The sequence below is a fragment of the Takifugu flavidus genome, chromosome 4 (genome assembly GCF_003711565.1).
Source record: "Takifugu flavidus isolate HTHZ2018 chromosome 4, ASM371156v2, whole genome shotgun sequence".
In the NCBI taxonomy this organism is placed as follows: domain Eukaryota; kingdom Metazoa; phylum Chordata; class Actinopteri; order Tetraodontiformes; family Tetraodontidae; genus Takifugu; species Takifugu flavidus.
This window is the reverse complement of record NC_079523.1, coordinates 18,598,340-18,622,772: the sequence shown is the minus strand read 5'-3', so window position 1 is coordinate 18,622,772 and position 24,433 is coordinate 18,598,340. Positions and strand designations below refer to the sequence as shown.

Sequence of the window (24,433 nt, the reverse complement as noted above, 5' to 3'; positions counted from 1 at the left end):
ATGTGCTCTAAAGTTCTTTCCAGAGCAAACGTCTCTGCACTTGCAGCAACATGTTGTAGTCATGGATCCGTGAGGAGACCGGATACAGGAAACACCCCACTTTGATCCCAAAACCCAACTGGTGGCCAACGGTGGTCCGGCAACGACGGGGACGCTGGTCCATCGGGCCGACAACACTGGTTTTCCACAGGCCAACATGGTGAAAGGACTGTCTTCAGCTCAGCCACTAAATTATCTGGTGCTACATAAACATACTAGTCAGGACTTTTTAACTTCCCTCCTTTGTTCCCCTCTTCAATTATTTCTATGATCCAAGTCCTCAAAGATCACTGCTCTATTTAAAATAGATGAAAGAAATGACACCCACTCCTGCATTTCTTTCACAGTGGTTCCACAACATAGAACAATAAACCACTGTGAGAAAACGTGCAACATGAACCCAAAATCCTGTTGGTGTCCTGTGATCCTGTGTGGATTATTTAATTATTTTTAAAGTTTATTGTCTTAAATAATACCAAAATATCCAGCCGTAACCTGGACTGTTGAACAACTCTAATAACTTTATGAGCTTTTCACCTGTCACAAAATGTCGCTCTTCCTGCATCGTCTGAACAGAATACTTTCACTTTTAAAACCTAATCACAGCTTTATGGCGTATATATTACTACCATTAAAGCGTTCTGGGAGGGTTTAAAGTTCTTTTAGAATCAGTAGCAAAGAGCAGAAAAATAAACTAAACTTCACTTAGAAAGACTATTCAACTATAACTAAAGCCAGACTATAAGAAAGTTAAATAAGACCTATTCATTTATAATGTATAACGATGTTTTGTGCTAAAACTAAATATGAAGTCTAGTTGATTCAAATCTTGATTTTATCTCCAAACACAACTGTCAATTCTTTTCAATAATGTTCTTCGTTTACTCACCTTGTCGGTCTTCAGTCTTCCTGCTCAGTCTGAAAGGAATACTTTTAAAAACTGGTTTGTTGGGTTCCCAGTTTCTGGGAACGTTGTTGCGGGTGTCTACCTGCAGGGGGCGTGGAGGAGCCGCTCATCAGCCACAGCTGGCCCCGCAGACACACGCACCTGCGGTCTCTCTTCAATCTCCCGTTAGATTTAAGGACAGAACTCCCGTCTGCCAGCGGCGGAGTGTTTTCGTCCTCATTGCCAAACCCTGACTTCTGTGGCTTGACTATTTTTGTGAGTTTTCCTCGCGGACTTGTTTTGGACTCAGTCGAGGTCTCTCCGCCTCTCTGTGAACGCGGACCGAACTGTTCTTGTTCACTTTAAAATAAAGACGCTTTTCGGACACCATTCTCCGCCATTATTCAACCTGGTTAAATAAATAAGATTTATGATGCTTTACAGATTTTAAAGACTTGTAAAAGCAGCATATTTCTGCAGCCCTGGAGTCCAGGAGGAGCAGCAGAGGTCAGAATGTGTCGGAGCGCGTTTAACTATTGTCTGCAGTTCCACGCGTGTCCACCGGGTGGCGGTAAAGCACCACATGATATTTCTCCTTTTTGGAACTTCTTCAGCTGCGTTGAGCTTTAAATCTTCACCTGTCGCTCCCTTTAAGCTCTAAACTTTGCGGTTCTGTGTGTAGTTTGTTGGTTTAAATATTTTTGATGAATTCTGATGACGATGAGTGAAACTGTCAATGACCAATAGAAAGTTCGTCCATTGTTCTACTGCGTCACACATTTTCATTATTTATTGTCATTTTTGGGTCTAAACTGGACCAGTTCTGTGAGCTGTTTTGCTTTTTCTGTGGACCAGATGTTCCAGGCAGGTTCCATCATCGGACACAGACGGAGACAGGTCACGTGACAACAGTCAGCCTTTAGTTCTTTATTACAGGAGGATCTGGTTTATATACAGACACGTATCTGCAAAATACTAAAAAGTCTATGAACCCAAAGTACTAAAAAGTCTACATCCACGCACACGCGTGTATTAAGTGTTTATACACGCGTGTGCGCGTACGTGCACACTGTATATTCATCTAATAACTGTTAGTTTCTAAAACACCAAAGTAGAGTCACTGAGGCACGGCTTCACCTCCTTTACACCGAGGTTTCCCTGAGCAGGTGTGATGAACTGTTGCAGAAGGAAAAGCATGGAACATGTTAATAACCGGACACAACAACACTCAGGTTTATTGTCTGACGGCATCAGTGTCTCTGGTTGCATCTGTCTGAGGAGCATTGTGAAACCAGGAGCAGTGTAAATGAGGGGGGGGGGGGCAGTGAGTGGATGCTGCATTCATCAAACACACAATAGTCAGAAGAGAAGAAGGAAGAACAGAAGCCCGTGTTCCTCAGTGTTGGTGTGGAGACGCCTGTTTGGAGGAGCAGGAAGCAGGCTGGACTCTTCCAGCTGGCTTTAATGCCACTTCTCTTCTGAGAACCTCCCAGCAGCTTTCTCTCCACCATCTTTTTACGCTGAGGGTTTTTGATCATTTCAGGTCAGATGTTCTTGGACTGAGGTTAAAAATGTTTGTTCTTGTGCTCGGAGCGAACCGATGTTCCTCTAAAGTCAGGCATCCTAAAGGTGGATGTTTTCTGAGGCCTGGAGGCTTTAAAGTGGCGCTTTTACCCACTTGTCCTCGTTCTGTTGGAAACTTGATCCACAAACCTTTTCTGGAGCTTCATGTTCTGCTTTTTGAAGGAATGAAATGGTTTCATCAGCGCTGCCGGGGGCTGAGCAGGCTTCATAAATCTGAAGCTCTGAGATCCTTTAAAGATCTCCTGGAATCAGCAGATGGGGGTTTGATCAAAACGGTAAGAATCAGTCAACCTATCAAATCTTGACTCAGTCCAAGCGTGAACCAGTCCATCCAGAGCTGATTATGGCTCAGCCAGGAGGAAAGCACGGCCTGGGGGGGTTCATATGGAGCAGGCACACTCTGGCTCTATTGCTACTGAAAACAGCCCTTCAGCACAGCAGCCTGGAATACAGTTCTGGAGAACACCTGTTCCCAACAGAACCTGTTTAAAACGGGACCAGTAAAGATGCCCGGCGTGACCACGACCACGGGGAGAGAGGGGGGGGGCAGAGACAGGCGGTAACGCTGCTGCCCACCGATTCACCTAGAAACAACAAAAACCCCAGCAGCTTGGACCCATATGGCAGCGTGTTCCTCAGAAACGCTCCTCAAACTCTCCCCACAGCTTCATTGCTAAACAGGATTTGGGTTTTTTTGTCCGTGCTAAATGGAAAGTGTTTGTCCTTTGGTGGTCCAACAGGACCAGGATTTGGATGGATGGATGATTTGATGTTATTGAGAATAAAAACAGCTGAAAATGGAAGCGGAGATGTTTCAGAGCACCAGAGTTCAGAAAGAGTTTCTAATCAAACACCGCCTGTTGGGAATGATGAATGGATGCATTTTATTTAATTTAGACTAATTTAGACTAATTTTAACATCCTTTATGCCAGTTCCATAGAGCGTGCGCGCGCACACACACTAGCAAAGATGATATCCAAACAGCCAAATAAATGGGAGTCAAAAGAAATCATTTAAAGCTCATATGTCAGAGTCAAGGTCGAGGGTTTTCTATGGCCCCCGGGATGATATTGATTTATATTAGAACCGGCCCACAGGCCGCAGATGTTTTACACAGGCCAATACTACATTTCCCACAATGCATTTAATTATTTATCAGTAGTCATTAGCATAACAGCAAAAGCTACAGAAGGTTGAGGAGTTTAAACCAGGCCTCAAATCTGGACAGGCTCTGTTCAGAAAAGCCAATCTCAAAGCCAGGCTGCTGTCAAGGCCAGTTTGATTCTGGCAGAAGAGATCGCTCAGCCCGGCCATTTCCAGAGGGGGATTCCATCAAACACTGCATGCTTAAAGTTTGTGACCAAGTTTGCCCAGACAAAAGGCAACTCTTTTGAAACGGGAGCCTGAGCAGAAACACCATTGTTGCCCCTCAATCTAAAGAGCAGCTGGAGAAAAAAAGGGGAAAGATTTCATGGCATCTTCCCTGGCTGTGGATGAGAGCAGCGACATTAGAGGGGACTCCAGCCTCAACGTGACAGAGGAGTTTTGGCGTTACGTCCTGTGCACGGCACAACCACAGGACAGGATTTGTATGAAGAGGTGTCAAGATGTGGAAATGAGATGGAGCTGCCTCGGGAAAAACTGGTGGGTTGGACAACAGACGGAGCACCTGCCATGTGTGGACACAGGAGTGGACTGGTGGCCAAGATACGGGAGAAGATGCAGGAGGAAAACGTTACGGCTGAACTGACAGCTCATCATTGCATCATACACCTGGAATCGTTGTGTGCTGAAGCCCTGAACATGGAACATGGAATGTTCACCATCACGCACGCAGGGAACTTTATCAGAGCCAAAGGTTTAATTCAGCGCCAGTTCAAGGCGTTTCTGAGCCAGTGGCAAACGCAGAGTGATGGTGATTTGCCCATCACACTGAGGTGCGATGGCTAAGCCAGGGAAAGGTGCTGCAGAGATGTTTCCAGCTTCCTGAGGAGATCGGATGTTCTTGGACAGCAAAGGGAAAGACACGACTCAACTCCCAGACCAAAGGTTCTTGTGTGAAACGGCTTTTCTGTGGGACATTCCGAGTCATCTGAATGCAATGAAGTTGCAGCTGCAGGGTCGGGGTGGTGTCCCCTCTGATATGTACAGTACAGTGAAGGCCTTTAGAACCAAACGGACTCTGTGGGAGGCACAGATGCACAAAGGAAACTTGAGCCACTTTCCCAGCTGCCAGACCCTGAAAGAGAAGCTCTCTACCAGCGTGTTCCCGAGCGCACAGTTTGCTGATTAAATGAGTGTTCTGGCCGCTGACTTCCCACGCCGAGTCACTGACTTAAAAGCACCAAAAAGCAGGTTTGAACTGCTCAGCCGTCCTTTGAGGTTGAGGTGGAAAGCTCAGCACCAAAGCTCCAAATGGAGGTGATTGAGCTCCAATGCAGTGATGCCCTGAAGGCAACACATGGGGCAGTGGGTGCTGCGGAGTTTGCCCGTTTCCTCCCCGACACACATCCAGGCTGCTCCAACGTTGCCTGTGTTTGGCAGCACAGACCTGCGGGAACAACTGCTTTCTTTGATGAAGCTGAACAAAACATCACACAGAAGTGGACTTCCTGCTGAACACCTTCACTCAATTGTGAGGAGTTCCTCAGCTCAGAGCCGGACCCCAACATTGATGAACTCGTCCAAAAGATGAGACACCACCAAGTATCAGCCTCAAACAAGTGAACATTAAGGTGCAATAACACATTTACAATTATTACTCAGCTCAAGTTTAAAAGTTAAAGGTAAATATTTTTCACTGCACATGTGCCTTTTCCTTGAAGAAAGTGTTGTTTTTGCTTCATAGATTTTTGCACTTTATGTTATTGTATTTCAATCCAATTATGTTCTAAAAATATTTCAGCTGAGTGAATGATAGAAAATTGCTGTTATAATTTTTTTCTTTGAAGTAAATTTAGCCCACTTTTGCTAAATGAGAAAATCTACTGATGGTGCCTTGAATAATACCGCTTCATTCATTTAATGTTCATGTTACGGGGATTTTTATAGAAAGCAAATTTGTCTTTTGTGCCTCTTGAAAATTAAAAATGACTGACAGAGCCATAAGAAACTATTGCTTTATTTATCTGATCATATTGTAAAATATTTGTTAGGTTTTCAGTTGGTTCAGTTTGGTTCACTAGACCAGGGGTCACCAACACGGTGCCCGCGGGCACCCGGTCGCCCGTCAGAACCACCTGAGTCGCCCACCAGCCTGTTCTAAAAATAGCTCAAATAGCACCACTGACCAATGAGCTGCATCTCATTTATTTTGTTTGCTATTCTTGTTTAAATCACACTGACACATAAACTGGAAATAACAATATATTAAAAAAAACTTTAAAAAATGTTTAATGAACTATGACCTAGTATAGTTCAAAGGTCAGTATGATGCGCATGACCAAAACGTAGCGTCTACGCAGATCGCTACGATCAAACAGCCTAGCGGGCGCAGCCAAAACGAGGAGACGACTGACCCATAAAAAGATGGCAGAAAAAAGAAAGAAGACAGATCATTTTCACCACGAAAGTTTCTTTCTCCACAAGAGAAGAACTTCTCACACTACTGCCCCTAAAGACAACTACGAGGGGAGTTGACATATATAACGAGGGGAGTTGACCTATATAACGAGGGGAGTTGACATATATAACAAGGGGAGTTGACACACATATAACGAGGGGAGTTGACATATATAACGAGGGGAGTTGACACATATAACGCGGTGAAGGAGTTTTTGGTGGAGAAACAAGTGCCGCTGGAAAAGCTGGTATCAGTGACTACAGACGGGGCTCCTGCTATGAGCGGTCTTCGCAAAAGCCAACTCAAGGCGGCAGATTCCTGAATTGAAAACAATATCTAAAGAACTCAAGTATCATACTAACAACACTAATATTCCATCTGTCTATCCCCAACTGAATTAACTCCACACCTATCTCATCAGATTATTTGTAACAGAATAAGCAGATAACGTAGCATTTCCCTGTTCATATCTGCTACTTGCAATTTAGAATTTGTCAATAAAACTATGCTATGACACAAACTACAGTTTAATAGATGGCTGTGCTCCTAAAAAGAGCAGCATTTGTGGCTCATAAACCTCACAGACACTGCTATGCTCTTAAAACATTTTTATGATCGTGAATTTTTCAATCAAATATCTTCTCTTTGATAATGCCCAAAGCTGGATTTGAACTCTCCCTCTGGGGTCTTCAGGAGGTTTCAACCAGGTTGTCTGTTACAGCAATTGTCAACTGGCCCGCACCGGCCCGGGATCGATTCCCGGCCATGGCACCGATTCCCGGCCATGGCACATTTCATTTTGATTTCATTTATCGGAGTTGAATCTTGTTTGATTTTTTTGAAGGCGTTTCACCTCTCATCCAAGAGCCGTTCTAGGCAGATTTGATGATATGACGCTCATAGGCTATATAGCCTTTTCTTTTTGGGGGGAATGAATTGGAGGCTGCTCCAACATTGACGTTTGGACTGTGACAAAGCAAAATGGACAACCTCCACCAGAATAAATGTTTCAAGAAAATAAGTTTGAGTGTATTAACTTCAAAAGGCCATTTTCTTGCACTTGCTCTCGCTTACGGCCATACCACCCTGAGAACGCCCGATCTCGTCCGATCTCGGAAGCTAAGCAGGGTCGGGCCTGGTTAGTACTTGGATGGGAGACCGCCTGGGAATACCAGGTGCTGTAAGCTTTTTGCACTCTTCCACTGGGTCAGCAGAGGCCGCCAGTGTTCCTGATAATTATCCAGCCAGATGTAATTCACTTCTTAAGTACTTCTAACATTGAGATTTAATGTTGCACTATTGTACATCGTTTGAGATTTAATATTTTATGAGCGTGTGTGTGTGTGTGTGTGTGTGGTGTGTGTGTGTGTGTGTGTGTGTGTGTGTGTGTGTGTGTGTGTGTGTTTAAATAAAATTGAATTTCCCACTTTGGTCTACACTATTGTCAACATTTCTGTCTTCAAAAATAGCCAACTCAAGGTGGCAGATTCCTGAATTGAAAACAATATCTAAAGAACTCAAGTATCATACTAATGTGACCGGTGTATGTCTGCGTTGTGTTATTTTTGTGGTTGTGGTGCGTAGAGTAGCCACGGGACACAGTTGAACTTTTGGAGGCACTCTCCGTTTAATCTGGTCAAAATAAAACAGCAAAATTAACATGTGCCACTATTTGCTGATCCAGCCCAAACTACAGAGAAGACAACATGGAGTTAGCACCATCGCATGGAGTCGCATGGAGTTAGCACCATCGCAAGGGATTACAAAAGATGACTGACCTCTTCCCAACACGAGAATTGCAAAAGGGAAGAGGAAGTCGCGACCCTCGAATTTATACAGGTGCACCAAGGGCGACACACGAAGAAGAAATAAAATACAGACGAAGTGACTGGAGGACCAAGACAGCACAGTAAAACAAACACCAGGTATGTTCAACAATAGTAAACAAAAGAACAATTTTGTGTAATTATAATACAATATTATATGTACCTGTTACATTCACCCCCCTAGAATTACACAAAATACCAAAAGCACATAACGCTGGCTGCTAAAAAAAAACAAGATCCGCAAGACAGTTTCCTATTTAAAGAATAAAAGGCAATAAGTGGTGCCCTTTACACCACAAAATAGCGACCATTTACAATGTGCATGGGAGTGTTAGATATAGGTAGCACGTAGCCCAACAAAATCACAAGTTCCGGCACTAATCAATCAAAAGAGGGGAGGCCACAAAATTCAAATAGTTACAATAGGAGAACGAACTTTCTCAGTGCCAAACAAAGACTCTACCTGAGTCATAGATTCAATCAATCTACAGACTGGCTTAACAAGCCTACCAAATCGTGTGGTAAGGTTGTGACCCAAATCAGAAAAGTCATCAGAAAGTTTGTGTACCTCATCACAAGGGACCAAGGGGGGACCAGCAAACTCTGTGGGACAGTCACAGGACATCACATCAGGTTCCATTCTCTCATTGGGTGACTGCTGTTGGACCCAGGATGCTGTGCGGTCAACACTAGACTCACTCAAACTTGGAATGGCACTGGGCCGGGAGGATTCAACTTCCCTACCCCCCACTGATACTCCAGGTTCCTCTGGGACAACATCAACACCAACCGCAGACTGAGCCTTTGTCACGTCCAGCGAAACATCCAGCGGCAAGAAGTTGACCTGAAGCAGTAAGTTGCGATGCACAGTTTTTTCATTACCCGCTTGGTCTCGGATTTTGTATATGTGGAGGTCTGGCTTAGAAGCAACAACATCAAACAACCGCCTCCCACTTGTCAGACAGCTTCCTTTTTCCTTTAACTCCTTTATTTGCCAACAGTACTCTGTCCCCAACAGAAAGAGGCAGGCCCCTGACCCGCTTATTGTACTGGTCCGACTGGTGGTTCTGTTCAACAGCGCTGTTTCCTTGAGCCAAGATCATGGCGGACCGAAGATCTTCCATAAGTGACTTGACATAGGTATTGTAATCGCATACAGAGTCATCATGGAGAACGTTCATGAAGAGGAGATCGATTGGTAACCGAGGAACCCTCCCAAACATCAGATAGAAGGGCGCAAAACCTGTTGTTTCATGAGCTGTGCAATTATATACAAATGTCAAAGAGTGATCATCTGCGGCCACCTCTGCTTCGTCCTTGGGGGCAAAGATCTCAACATGTTCCCCAACGTTCTGTTAAACCGCTCAGTGATGCCATTGCCCATGGGGTGGTACGGTGTGGTATGAGATTTGATGATGCCACCCATTTCTAGCAACTCTGCCACCAACTCACTCTCAAAGGTAGCACCTTGGTCGGAATGGATACGCTGAGGAAAGCCATAAATGCAGAAGAAGCCATCCCAAAGCTTCTTAGCCACATTCTTTGCAGTTTGGTTGTGGCAAGGGAATGCATGTGCCAATTTAGTAAAATGGTCAGTGACAACAAGGACATCAACCGATTTATTGTTGTTGTCCTCCGCAGACCAAAAGTCAATGCAGACCAACTCCAGTGGCACACTGGTCTTTATGTTCTCCAGTGGGGCTCTGGCGGATGGTTCTGGAGTCTTACTGAGAAAACACCGTGGACATTGTCTTACATAGTTGCGGACATCCTTTTCCATCTCATACCAAAAGAACCGCTGACGTGCCAGTGACAAAGTGCGTGGCTGCCCTTGGTGACCTGCGTTGTCATGGATGCCAGAGAGCACAGATGACTTGAGGGACTCTGGAACAACAAACTGGAAGCGCTTGTGCCTGGTCAAAGGGTCCTTAGTGACGCGATACAGAATTCCTTCAATGACTGCCAGCCTTTCCCATTGCTTCAAAATTCTTAGGACCTGCTGATTTTCATGGGCACGCTCACGTCTGGAAGGCCTGATTTTCCGGTTCACAAAGAAGGCAACCCTGGAAACAACAACATCACTCTCCTGGTGGGACTGGAGCTCATGTTTGGACAACGCTGACGACAGGCAAGGCTCAGGACCAACAAGCGCACTTAAATGGTCAGCCAAAGAAACAGCGCGATGTCTGGACGCGACCTCCCAGTCATTGGAGGCTGACAGGACGGTGGAGACTTCGTCCTCAGACATGGAGACATTGACTGCAGTAGAAAAAGCAGGACCGACCAATGACTGAGGTTGGCAGGTCAGATGAAAAGCATCCTGCACGGACTCCTCCCTCACTTCACAAGCCTGTTTCAACAGATCAATGTAAGGCTCAGAAAGGAGACGCTCGGCTAAAGGTTTGACAAAAGGCCGTCGACTAAGGGCATCCGCAACAACGTTCAGCCTGCCAGGGACATACTTAATGTCAAAGTTGTACGGAGCCAGTTTGGAGACCCACCGCTGTTCACAGGCGTCCAGTTTCGGCTTGGTCAAGATGTACGTGAGCGGGTTATTATCAGTCCAGACTGTGAACTGATGGCCTTTGAGCCAGTGACTGAACTTGTCACAAGCTGCCCACTTGAGAGCCAGAAACTCAAGTCTGTGAGCAGGGTACTTAGCCTGGCTGCGGCTCAGGGACTTGCTAGCAAACGCAACCGGTCTTGCCCTCTCCTCACCTGCCGGCACCTGAGAAAGAACAGCTCCAAGCCCGTCAGTGGAAGCATCAGTGGAGAGGATAAAAGGTCTATCAAAATCCGGGTGAGCCAGAACCACACAATCGAGGAGCGCAGTTTTTAGTTGTTCAAAGGCTCCATCACACTCAGGGGACCAATCCTGAGGTGTTAACTGTCTGTATGTTCCAGGTTTACATCGGCTCTGACCACCTTTAGTCCTCCGCTTCTGGCCAGCTGTTAAGGCATAGAGAGGCTTGGCAATACGGGAACATGCAGGAATGAAATGCTGATAAAACAGGACCATTCCGAGAAAAGATCTGACCTTCTGCTGGGACGGAGTACAGCCATCAGATTCCATCAAGTCCTCCCTCCTAAACCCAGAGATGGCGCTCACCTTCTCCTGATCCACAGAAACACCGTCAGCGCTCACAACATGACCCAGAAATTTAACTGACCTTCTGAGAAAATGACACTTCTTCTGAGAAAGCTTCAAGTTACTAGATCTCAACGGGAGAAGACAACACTGAGGCGGCTTAAAGACTCCTCTACAGAAGGTGCAAACACCAACAAGTCATCAAGGTAACACAGAAGGTTTGAGAAGTTGAGGTCACCGAATATGCTAAGCATCATCCGCATAAAGGAGGCTGGACTGTTGCAGAGGCCCTGGGGCAGGCGGTTGTATTCATAAAGGCCAAGAGGTGTAGTAAAGGCTCTGTAATGCCTGTCAGACTGATGGAGAGGGATGTTGTAGAACCCTGAGGTCAGATCCATAGTGCTGAAGAAGGCGTTACCCCCAAGGGCAGCAAGGCAGTCCGACTGGTGTGGCAGTGGATGGGCGTCTTTAACAGACCTAGCATTAAGCCAACGAAAGTCAGTACATATTCGCAAATCCCCTGACTTCTTCCACACCAACACCAGGGGAGAGGCATATTCACTGATGGATTTGCTGATTATGCCCCTCATTTCCATTTCAGACAGAACTTCTCTCAACTTCTGATAATGAGCAGGTGGAACTCTGCGGAACGGCAGCCGAAAAGGACGGTCGTCAGCAAGGTGAATCCGATGGACAAACCCCTTTGCCTCCCCACAATCCAGACCATCTCTAGAGAACACATCCTGAAAGGCAACAACAGATCGGCAAGCCTGCCCTTCCACTCATCTGACACTTCACAGCCCCCCATGTCAATGTCACCGAGACCACAATCCTTCAACAGCTGCACAGGGTCACTTGGGCCACTCTGGTGGCCAGTGAGAACAGGCGATGAACCTAACTTGGTTTTACAAAGACCCTGGGCAACAGGAAAGTCTTCCATGGCAACACAGGGGAACACGTCAGCTAGCTTTGCATTACGCCTTAAGTAACAGCAGTCTGTGTGGGATTGAGGATTTTCATGGGGACCCAGCGATCACCCCACATTGGCGCAACAATTCGACCAACCATGATGTTCTTGGGTGTAGAGCGTGCGGATGTAGGCTCTACAATGACTGTGCTGCCAGGGGACACAGGAGCAGATGCTGGCAGCTTCCCCCAAACAATGTATTCCTTCTGAGGAAGCAACGTCACAGCCTGTTGTAATCTCACTGTTCCCACCTTATCAGGAACCTCTGGGCCCAACCACCGGGAAGAGCAACTCAGTAACTGGAGAAACAGCTCACAGTCAGGATCGGATGTACGTGAGGATAGCATCTCCCAATATTTCTCTTCAGATTTCATCTTCTGGACAACAGGACAGATCACATTAGTGCCAACAATAAACTCATCCCTCTGCCCAGGCACCAGAAACGTTGGCACCACAAACTTCCAGCCATAAATCTCAATGTCCAAATCATAGATACATTTAGGTTGAGTAACAAGACCACCACAACCAATGAGAACCACCTGCTCGGGGACAGGTTGTGGAATTAAGACAACACCAGCCGCTCTTAACTTGGCCTCTGCTGATTCACTAAGTGTACATGACATGCTTCCTGAATCTAGCATCCCTCTCAAAGACATTCGATTGCTCACTGACACAGGAGTATAAAACAGTTCACTAGCTCCCTCAATTCTTTGAGACCCAACCAGAATGACAGTCTTGTCTTCAGAGTAGTTTTACAACAGTCAACATACACAGAGTGAGGATCAGGAGGATTGGTGAGGGTATCTATAACACTGCCCATGCTGCCCCTCTTATCACATAGGCTAACTAGTTTAAATCACCAGTAGATGGAGCAGTGGCTGACGGGAGCCTGGTCTTCTGTGCACATTCATTTCTCATATGACCAGGTCCAAGCAGTTAAGACATAGTCTGTACAACCTACAGTGTGAATGAGTGGTGTGTTCGCTAGAACCACAAACCTGGCACGCTCTGCCTTGGGGACGCTGAGGAAATTGACCGCGACCTGCCCTCTGCCTGCTATTAGTCACCGAGGCAGTGCACAGGGAAAGAACCTTGTCAAACATAGCCACCATTTGCTGAGTCACAGGTTCTGGTGTGGCACTGGCTGAAGTGTGTGGCTGGCCTCCTGATCCTGACAGCGGCTGTGGGGACTCATAAGTGGCTTTGGGTGGACAAAAGGGAATCAGTTCAGCAGAGTCCTGAAGATCGCAGGAATAAACAGGAGCTTGAGCCGACAAGGCATTGGTCACCAAGTGCGTATTAGCCGCAACACCTTTCATCTGTCCAAGCGGCGCTGGACCTCAGCAGCTGTCCACTCTTCGGGGGGCTTAATTTGAAATGACAGAAAGAGCAGGGTCAGGACAATGACTTAAGAACATCATCACAACCTCAGCGGTGGGGTCGTCCACATGTTTCCCACGCCTCCTGAGGCACTCATCCACAGCATCAATAGACTTATTAAGACGAATCCAATAGTCCATGGCATCCTCACCACTCCTTGGTATTGTACTATAAAAGTCTCTCATTGGCATGTTGGAGCATGTGACTGCACTGAAGTTTCGTTTTAGGATGTCAAATACAGCAGTAATCAACCCACCCTCACTCAGGTCAGGGCGGCAGCGGAGTGACACCTTAACCACATCCCGAGCTTTGCCTGTCAATCGGGACATGATCAGTTCATATTTTTGCTGAGATGTCTCACAGCTTGTTCTGGACAGGTAACACTTCATCATCCCCTCCCACTTTGAATGGAAAATGTATCAGTGTGGTCGCCCCTGAAGAACGGTGGGGCTTTGGCTTCAGACTGCACCACTACTTTGAGCTGTGAAGCCTCCAGGCGACTGGGGGACACACTGTCAGTAGCAGGCAGCTGGGTGTGGCAGGGCTGATGTTTGTGCATTGTATTCAGACTGTTTGCGATACTATCCCCAATTTGTTTTGCCAAATCAGTTATTATGCCACTGAGCGCATCATGTGTCACAACACGTGTGGGTTCTGAGTGTGCACTAGCAATAGGTGTAGAAGTGGCAATCGGTGGGCTTAACATAGTCTTATTACTAACAGGGTGTACCTTATCAACACCAGCATTCAAAACCATGCCTCTACCAATACAAGGTGGATTAGGGTTAAACATCTTGTTTTTGTTTTTTTTTAAATAAAAGCAAATTCACCTCACGCAGTCAGTAATACAATAACAGACATTAGCATTAAACCCTATCTCCGCACTGCAAGCCCAAAACCTGGCACAGTCCTGAGGGGCACTCCTCGGCGACGTCACAAGACCACAGCACGCAGCGCGCCGAAGGTGAAGAGCAGAGAAGCCGAGGGCGCGGCAGTAGCCCGGGGACGAAAAGACTGGCGATGAATGGCGATGGCACGGGTCAAACGGCACCAAGTGTGACCGGTGTATGTCTGCGTTGTGTTATTTTTGTGGTTGTGGTGCGTAGAGTAGCACGGGACACAGTTGAACTTTTGGAGGCACTCTCCGTTTAATCTGGTCAAAATAAAACAGCAAAATTAACATGTGCCGCTATTTGCTGATCCAGCCCAAACTCTTCCCAACACGAGAATTGCAAAAGGCCAAGAAAAACATACCTGGTCAAAATAAAACAGCAAAATTAACATGTGCCGCTATTTGCTGATCCAGCCCAAACTACAGAGAAGACAACATGGAGTTAGCACCATCGCACCTGTTCACATCAATAAAACACTACATCGGAGCAACATCAGAGCTCAATATAAACTTGAATAGAACTGTAGTGTTATAAGAGTGACAAATTAAGACAAAATAATAACAAAAAGACACTTAAAACAAGGGATTACAAAAGATGACTGACCTCTTCCCAACACGAGAATTGCAAAAGGGAAGAGGAAGTCGCGACCCTCGAATTTATACAGGTGCACCAAGGGGGACACACGAAGAAGAAATAAAATACAGACGAAGTGACTGGAGGACCAAGACAGCACAGTAAAACAAACACCAGGTATGTTCAACAATAGTAAACAACAGAACAGTTTTGTGTAATTATAATACAATATTATATGTCCCTGTTACATATATGTAGCTATAGCATCATTGGCCTCCACTCCAGCCGCTCCTGGTAGTTCCTCAATAACACTGAGTTTCTAGTGGATGCACAATCTGTGGAAGCCAACATAGGAACTTCTGAAGAGCCAAAGTTCTTGCAACAAAAATATAGTCCCCAATTAGGTTGTTTTGTTATCACACGACCCCGTCCCCATTATCTTAAGAGAATATAAAAGAATGAGTGGAGACAGAAGAGAGAATGAGACGTTTCTGGCGCGTGTCGCTCTTGATTTTGTGTTTATTTTTGCAGTAAACTTAAAGGAGGCCTTTTCACTCTATGTTTGATTAAATTTAAGCTGATATTCCATTCTTGACATCTTTAAATTTACAGTATTCATGGGAGTTTTATTTGGTCATTTTGCTTCTTTTTAATTTCCTATTTCCCACATTTATTATTTGTTTTTATTAGATTGCAATAAATCCTATAACATTTAACAGACTGACTAAAGTCAAATGAGCGGCGGTTCCCACCGATAGCCGTCATTCTGATGGGTTTTTGCTGGCTGCAGCTGAAATATTCCAATGCTCCATGTCACAGAGACAGTAAATACTAAACCCTAAAGATTCTGAAGGCATGATGTGAAATAGTAACGTATCATACAGACATTTGAAGAGACAATTAAGAGATGTTTTCATGCTTCTAAGAGTGGCCGAGGAGCCATTTAGAACTTTATAAAGATGCATCGTGTGATACCAGGAACTAATTTAACTTCAAGGCGAAGCTGCTTCTGCTTTGTCGACCATCGACTGATCTCCTGAAAGTCCACCAGCGCTTTTAAAAACTGAATTTTTCATCTATGGAGGGAGTAGACGGCAGATGTTTCCACAGATGCTCTTCACCAGTGGTCAGTGAGTGATGCAGCAGATGAGCGGGAGTTGGCTGGCTTCAACCAGCTACTGTCTCAATGTCTCCAGCCCATAGTGTGGATTCTCTACGAGAGGAGACAGCAGCTTCACTACTGAATCCTTCAGCTGGTTGTAACTCAGGTCCAGTTCTCTGAGATGGGAGGGATTGGACCTCAGCGCCGAGGCCAGAGAGTCACAGCTGATCTCTGATAAGCTGCAGTATTCTAATCTGAAAAATGCAGGATGAGGTTATACGGTGCAGGTCTGCATGTTATCTGCGTCAGTACTAAACCTACGTTAGTTCTTAATTGGGTCAGACCTGAATTCACGATATTACAAGGAATCTTTTTAATGTGGTGCATCACAGCAGTGTTGAGAACAGCCTCACTTCACCATCTTAGCAGCTGGTATATAGGTAGAAAAATGAAGACTGACCTGAGCCTCTCCAGTTTACAGTTTGGACTCTCCAGTCCAGAACAGAGCCGCTTCACTCCTGAATCCTGCAACGTGTTGTGGCTCAGGTCCAGAACCCTCAGATGGGAGCGGTTGGACTTCAGAGCTGAGGCCACAGAATCACAGCTGGTCTCTGATAAACTGCAGTCACTTAATCTAAATAAAGAAGGGAAACTTTTATATGGAGAATATATATTGTTCTGGCCCTCACTCTTCCCAGGTTCTCCCACCTCTTTTCCTCCCATCTCATCATGGAGATCCATCTCACCTGTGGCTCATCTTTAAAGGCACAACCTGTCTTAGATGACTTCCTGTCTCCCTCACCATCTCCCTCCTCGTTGGCTGGTGTCTACCAGGCACCCTCACCTAGTTTTGTCTAATTTTGGTTACCATCTGTGGGCTTTTTCATTGTCCTTAAATCAGTTTATCATGAATAAGTGGTCCCCGTGTGGCCCCCCCTCCTGAAGGAACTGGGCACAACACACACACTCAGAAAGTGTGAGGACCCTCGGATGGAATAATGGACATTTTTGAGAATGGTGTTTACCTCAGAGTTTCCAGTCGGCAGTTTGGAAAGTGGAGAAAACCACAGAGCAGCTTCACTCCTGAATCCTTCAGCTGGTTCCCACCCAGGTCCAGTTCTCTGAGATGGGAGGGATTGGACCTCAGCGCCGAGGCCAGAGAGCCACAGCTGATCTCTGATAAACTGCAGTTAATCAATCTGAAAAATGCAGGATGAGGTTATACGGTGCAGGTCTGCATGTTATCTGCGTCAGTACTAAACCTACGTAGTTCTTAGTTGGGTCAGACCTGAATTCACGATATTCCAAGGAATTTTTTTAATGTGGTGCATCACAGCAGTGTTGAGAACAGCCTCACTTCACCATCTTAGCAGCTGGTATATAGGTAGAAAAATGAAGACTGACTGAGCCTCTCCATTTACAGTTTGGACTCTCCAGTCCAGAACAGAGCCGCTTCACTCCTGAATCCTTCAACGTGTTGGAGCTCAGGTCCAGAACCCTCAGATGGGAGAGGTTGGACTTCAGAGCTGAGGCCACAGAATCACAGCTGGTCTCTGATAACCTGCAGCCCCTTAGACTAAAATAACAATTATTTTGAGAGAAGACAAAAAAATCAACATGTACCAGAGCAAAACACAGCTTACAAGCAACAAACCTCTGGTCCTGCACCGGCTTATCTGCTGTATGTTCCTATTTTGGGTTCTTTCAGGGCGGTGGACAAGATTCTCCAGCGTATGTAAAGTGTGTGTGGGTCAAAATACCTTCCAAGTTTGTGAGACCACATTTCTCAATAGCACTCAACTCTTGTCAGGAGTTGGGACAAAGCGACCCACTCCTGATAGTGTGGGCGATGCTGCAGCGACCCTGCAATCCCTACACTCTCTGGTGAAACCAAATCAAGGTTTTAGACACTGCTGGATGCTGGAAGGGTGGCTATAGTCTGGACGCATCGTTCCCCTGACTGCACATTTCTCCAACAATGATTGGCAGCTGGTGTCACTTGTTCTCCAGATGAGAGAAGGAAAGAGAGCCCCCCACAGTGTGTTTGATTGCCCCACTGCAAGCTCAATGCTGCCAGAAAACATTGCAGGAGCATCAATTCCCCTCAGGGCATCAACAAGGAGCTCAGGAAAAGGTGCAGCTGCCACCTACTAGAGACAAGCATACTGAGCTGAGATTCAAAGCCCTCTCCTCCCAAGAGAAGAGCTTGTTTGTTGGAGGCTCTTCTGGGCGATACCTGGTGCCACAGCTCCAGCTCAGCCCGTCTCTGGAGCTGAGGTGGAGCTTAGCAAGTTCATGGTTCTCCACCACTTCCTCTCGCTGAGGACCTTCTCAGCTGGTGGTTTCTGCTCCACCTTCCAAGTTGAGCAGGTGATACTTCTGCATTCCTGCCACCAGTGTCTCTGCAGAAAGACTCTTCTCTACTGTTTTATATTAGATTGAATAAAATTAGGATTTGGTTGATCTCTTATATGTTGACTAAGAGCAGGTTTTTCTTTAATACCATAGAGAGATTCGATGAGAAGAGCAAATGTATTATTTCATGAGCTACTTCCACTACTATATATACACATACTTCCATATTGTCTTAGATTGCAAGCTGCATTTATTGCATCGTTCATAGAAAGTCATTATGTGAGGAGAAAAACTCAAATAAGGTCATTTTCTTTAATGACCATTACAACAGAAGGAGGCGATGAACAAACAGATTTATATAAAAATGTGTGAAAACTTATGGATGGAAACCTTTTTAAAATGGTTGCATTGTGTAGAATCGGTGTAGAATCAACTTGTTGACTTCTGATTTGGACTCCAATGGAAGTGAGGTGCAACAATTGTGGATGCTGAAAGCTTCAGATCTTCATGAAGGTTTCTGTGGTTGGACTGACCTGCTGCCCCTTTAAGAGGGAGGCAGGTTTGGGCTTCTGGCTGGAATGAAGCCACCTAAGATGAGAATGATTGCAGGATTTCGGTACCAAGGTCTAACAGGGCGCTCACTTCACACTTGGGCTTTTCTCTTTTTGGGATGGCTTTTCTCAGTAGAGAAGGGGCATGGCACACTGCAGCAGCTTTCTTTTGGGGGTTCTAGTTTTCCTTCTGATCTTTAAAAGACAGGAAGAACCATTTTTGATTGGTCTGAATGTTTGGGCGGTTTTGTGGCCAGCCTGAAATAAAACAAGACAAATCTACAACTGACACTTCCTTTAGTCATTGATGACCATCCTCACATGGGACAGATTTCCACAACCAATTTAATACTGCAAATCTGTCCTGTGTGGTCTTTTTTCTGAGAGCTGTAACATACGTTTATAACAAAGATCAAACATGGAAACATTTATTGTCTAACTAGTTACACTGGGAAAGTACTGGATCATCTCTGACTCACCTGAGAGTCTCCAGCTCACAGAGAGGATCCTGGAGAGACCCAGAGCTGCTTCACTGCTGGATCCTTCAGCTGGTTAAGACTAAGGTCCAGAACCCTCAGATAGGAGGGATTGGACCTCAGCGCCGAGGCCAGAGAGTCACAGCTGATCTCTGATAACCTGCAGCACCACAGCCTGGAAAAGGAATAAATGGGGCAAATAAAAACACATTTCTAAATCTGAAAATGAAGAGAAAAGCAGAAAATGTAAAGAAATTTAGAAAAGACCAACAGAGGCCTCCTGACCTGAGCGTCTCCAGTCTGCAGTTTGGATGCATCATTGCAGAAGACAGTAACTTTACTCCAGCATCTGTCAGGCTTTTGTTCCACCTTAAGCTCAGCTCCCGTAGATGAGAAGGGTTTGACGTCATTGCTGAGGCCACAACTTCCCAATGACTCGTTGAAAGAAAACTACCAGACAGTCTGTTGTGTATGAAACAAAAATAGTGAGTCAAACTTTGGGATTTCTCATCAACTTATCTGAGAATCTACCTCAACACAAATGTAGCTCATTTCCTGGAAAAGCTAAATTCAACACCGTAGAGCAACAGTTTGAACGACCATCAGATCTGAAATGCAACTGAATTATTCTTAACATTTGTCTTATTTTAGAACAGCTCATAATTACTCAATATTTAAAATGATTATAGCAAATGGTTAAAGAAACGTGCATCTTTTTATCTGTCTATCGGCTCTTTGGATATTTTGCATTTCATCCAATTTTGTCGTCGTGTGTCTTCAGTTTAATTCAGCGATCCGATCGATGACATCAGAGTCTCTGGTTGCATCGATTGCCCTCAGCTTCTGTTATATCTGCCTGTTTCCCTTCAAATCATTTCACTGCACCTTTTGTTGCCAGTGATGAAGTTGCCACCTAACGGGTGTGGAAAGGGTCAAAACTTTGTGGGTCACATAAAGGCTCCAAACGGAACCGCCACAAAGACCTAAAACACCCATTTAAACCAACGAGGCCGGCTGTTTTTACGTTGAACAAATGAAGCAAAATAGTCACGTGTTATTAGTTAAAATGTGTTTTTCTGTCGTTAGAATACGATGTATACAACAAACAAAAGTTATTTAATGACATGACAGTAATTTCATGATAGTCAGTTAACTTGTGGCTCCTATTATTCCTGCCTTATGTTGCTTTGTCTGGATTGACCTTTGAACTTATATCCAGCCAGTGTTGAACATTTCTGGATGAATTGTTGTTTTTAATTATGGACGCTGCAATGGAGATAAAGAATTGAAGGAATGACCACTGGAGGGGGTATTGCTACCTGACATGATCCACTCGCTTGATTTAAACGCCGATGTCCGGCCCCAGAAATCTTTACTTACACGCGCCTTCCTGCAGTTCCTCACAGCTGGAATCAGGCGACGTTGTCCCTCCTCTGAGGTCTGTACTGCTGCAGGTTCAGCTCATCCAGAACCTCCTCTGACATCTGCAGCAGGTAGGCCAGAGCTGAACAGTGGATCACTGACAGTATCCTCTCTGATTCTCTCCCCTGACTTCAGGAACTCTTGGATCTCCTGATGGACTGACTGATCCTTCATCTCCGTCAGACAGTAGAAGATGTTGATGCTTCTGTCTGGGGAGAATTCATCACTGTTCTCCTCCTTCAGGTTGTTGAGGACCTTCTGGATGGTTTTTGGGTGGCTGTTCCTCTGATCCAACAGTCCACCCAAGATCCTCTGATTGGACTCCAGAGAGAGACCATGAAGGAAGCGAACAAACAAGTCCAGGTGGCCATTTTCACTTTTGAGAGATTTCATGAGTGCTCTCCTGAGGAAGTCATCAAGAGATGTGACTGGTTCAGAATATTTTAGGAACTGATTTATAACCGCTGTGTCTTTCCTGGTGTAACGGTGGAACATGTAGACGGCAGCCAGAAACTCCTGAATGCTCAGATGAACAAAGCAGTAGACTGATTTCTGGAAGATCACACTCTCTCTCTTGAAGATTCTCTGTACAAACTCCTGAGTACACCGACACTTCGGAGACGTCCAGTCCACATCGCTCCAGGTCTTCTGAGTAGAACATGATGTTTCCTTTCTCCAGATGTTCAAACGCCAGCCGACCCAACTTCAGAAGGAGTTCTTTATCAGCCTCAGTCAGTTCCTCTGGTCTCTGCTTTCCTCCATACTTCTGCTTCTTCCTCTTCATCTGAACCCTCAGGAAGTGTGAGTAGAGGTCAGTCAGGGTTTGGGGCAGCTCTCCTCTCTGGTCTCTGGTCATCATGTCCTCCAGAACTATAGCAGTGATCCAGCAGAAAACTGGGATCAGACACATGATGTGGAGGCTCCTGGAGGCCTTGATGTGTGAGATGATTCTCTTGGACAGATCTTCATCACTGAACCTCCTCCTGAAGTACTCCTCCTTCTGGGAGTCAGTGAAGCCTCGTACTTCTGTGATCCTGTCAACACACGAGGGAGGAATCTGATAGGCTGCTGCAGGTCTGGAGGTGATCCAGATGAGAGCTGAGGGAAGCAGGTTCCCCTGGATGAGGTTCACCAGGAGCACGCCAACGGACGATACTTGTGTGACATCAGAGATGAGCTGATGCTTGTTGAAACCCAGTGAAAATCTGCTTTCATCCAGGCCATCAAAGATGAACAGAAGTTTCCAGACAGTCAGATCTTCTGCTCTGATCTTCTGTAATGTTGGATGGAAAACATGAAGCAGTGAGAGAAGACTGTGCTGCTCATCTCTGATCAAGTTCAGCTCCCTGCATGAGAGCGGAAGCACCAGACTGATGTCTTGGTTCTCCAAACCTTCTGCCCAGTCCAGACTGAACTTCTGCACTGAGAAGGTTTTTCCAACGCCGGCGACACCGTTGGTCAGAACCACTCTGATGTGTCTCTGTTGCTCAGATAAGACTTTGAAGATGTCCTGGCACTTGATTGGAGTGTCCTGGATGTTCTTCTTGGAGGTTCTCTCAAGCTGTCTCACCTCATGTTGTGTGTCCACCTCCTCACTTTGTCCCTCAGTGATGTAGAGCTCAGTGTAGATCTTGTTCAGCAGGGTTCCACTTCCTGCTTCATGAGTTCCTTCAGTCACATGTTCACATCTTCTCTTCAGACTCATCTTATGACCTTCTATCACCTCCTGCAGATCACTTCCTGAACATAAGTAAACCAGTGATTTCCATCTATAATAAATCATCAACACAACTACAAATTCATGACATCACAATTAAATCTCATATTGAACAGTTTTACTTTGTTTGGGCTTCATTTCAGCATCTCCAGATCTGCTTCCAGATTGTGAACAAGAGGACTCTCCTGGTGGAGCTGACTGGTCCCAGTTTGATAGGATGTGCTCCCCCCTCTCACTATGAAACACATCTCTATTAGTTCTTTGATTTATAGGATGAAAGAACCTGATCAAGACTCAATATTGTTCCAGCATTTATGTCTGAATTCATCTTTCAGTTTAAACCTGATTCTTGTTTCTAATCAACAATATTCACATTAAGTCTGTAACTATATGACTGTCTGAGGTTTAAGTGTTAAACATCTCCAATAATAAACTCACAACCTGCTGCTGTTAATGTGACTAACAGCTGCCACACAAACACATCATCACGCTTTAGTTTTCTTACATTTTCTCTGAACTTCTGAAGGTTATTATATAATCATTGGACCGGTCACTCTTCAGGGACACACAGCTGGGCACTGTGGACTCTGCTCTGTCCTCGTCCATCCTGAGGAAACATCAGAAATAGTGATGAGACTGTGATGAAGGTAAATAATCTGTAGAGGTTGTAGTTAAATAATCCCAATTCACTGCATTTTTATCAAACAGGAACATTTCTAATCCATTCTGGATAACAACTGAATCAATAAATCAATGATGTCTCTGTATCATTTTCATGTTTTCAGAGTTTAAGCTGCTTTTTTAACTGTTCCCTGCAGTGAGAAAAGAACTGGCACCTTTTCCAGCCCCTCATCCTGCAGCACTGAATGTGCTCTAAAGTTCTTTCCAGAGCAAACGTCTCTGCACTTGCAGCAACATGTTGTAGTCATGGATCCGTGAGGAGAACCGGATACAGGAAACGCCCCCACTTTGATCCCAAAACCCAACTGGTGGCCAATGGTGGTCCGGCAACGACGGGGACGCTGGTCCATCGGGCTGACAACACTGGTTTTCCACAGGCCAACATGGTGAAAGGACTGTGCACCGTTTCATTTTAAAGAGCTGATGAATTTCATTTATCACGATAGTGGAGGCTAATACCCACAAAATGATGTTTTGTATGGTTGTGAAATGTTCGAAGGCAGAGTTATGTGGTTCAGAAAACCTTACTTTAAAGGTGAGCCTTGAGGTCTGATACTGAAGTTCCTCTCAGGCTTGTCTTTGGACCAGTCGCTCTTCATGGAGACACAGCTGGGCACTGTGGACTCTGCTCTCTCTTCCTCTTCCATCACACATTCGCTCATTTTTAAATGTGAGTCTAAACGGTTAAGCAGGAACAGTCTGCTGACACAGAAAAGAAGATTAAAGAACATGATTCTCAGCATGAAGACAAGCAGAGGTCTGTCCAATGACGTATTGTCGGCTCATTCACATCAAAATCTATTATATGATGTCACCCTGTACATCATACAGGCCACATATATATTGGAAAAAAGTTTTGGGACATCTTAAAAGTTTACACCATGTAAATATAAAATAGTTGTGGAAAAAATGTTTCTCCTGGGTGTTTCAAAAGGTGCGGTGACATTAGACGGACGCACACAAATACAAATGAAATCATTTTTTATCTGGTTATGGTTTACAAGAAAACCTAAATTCTTTCAAGATGTCAGTTCTCAACATTAAATTCAACAAATAAGATGAGAATGCATTCAAAACTAAACAGAAATACGTCATCACATCATCAAAGTGGGTCAAATGCAGCATCATCTTCTGTCATCTCAGACAGGATTCCAAGAAGAGGATCTTCATTTTCAACAACGCACCTTGACATCTCATCATGGCTCGTCTGTCAGATTACAAGCAGCTTTTTTTGATCATCAGTCCTTTCTCACGAACACATGATGGTGCTGGAAAAAACATTTGTAGCCTGACCTAGAGGTCAAAACTCTGCATGGCGTGCACAGCTACT

General features: G+C 45.2%; 1 protein-coding gene, 1 long non-coding RNA gene, 1 other non-coding gene and 1 pseudogene across 27 annotated transcripts in view; 2 read left to right on the top strand and 2 right to left on the bottom strand.

Moving 5' to 3' along the window:
• LOC130523562 (NACHT, LRR and PYD domains-containing protein 12-like) overlaps positions 1-24,433 on the bottom strand; it is a 669,815-nt gene that overhangs the window by 40,971 nt on the left and 604,411 nt on the right. For all 25 annotated transcript variants that reach the window (XM_057028881.1, XM_057028880.1, XM_057028882.1 and 22 more), the window contains 2 exons: positions 16,927-17,100; positions 16,362-16,535 (listed from right to left, as the gene is read on the bottom strand). In XM_057028881.1, the coding sequence (XP_056884861.1) occupies positions 16,362-16,535; positions 16,927-17,100 (348 nt within the window). The remainder of the gene's footprint in view (positions 1-16,361; positions 16,536-16,926; positions 17,101-24,433) is intronic.
• LOC130523563 (NACHT, LRR and PYD domains-containing protein 12-like) overlaps positions 1-24,433 on the top strand; it is a 401,914-nt pseudogene that overhangs the window by 104,208 nt on the left and 273,273 nt on the right.
• Positions 5,614-6,365, bottom strand: LOC130523639 (uncharacterized). Its single transcript, XR_008949959.1, has 2 exons — positions 6,263-6,365; positions 5,614-6,172 (listed from the first exon to the last, which is right to left on the bottom strand). It is a non-coding gene; the product is annotated as an uncharacterized LOC130523639 (long non-coding RNA).
• LOC130525035 (5S ribosomal RNA) lies at positions 7,141-7,259 on the top strand. Its single transcript, XR_008950317.1, has one exon. It is a non-coding gene; the product is annotated as a 5S ribosomal RNA (ribosomal RNA).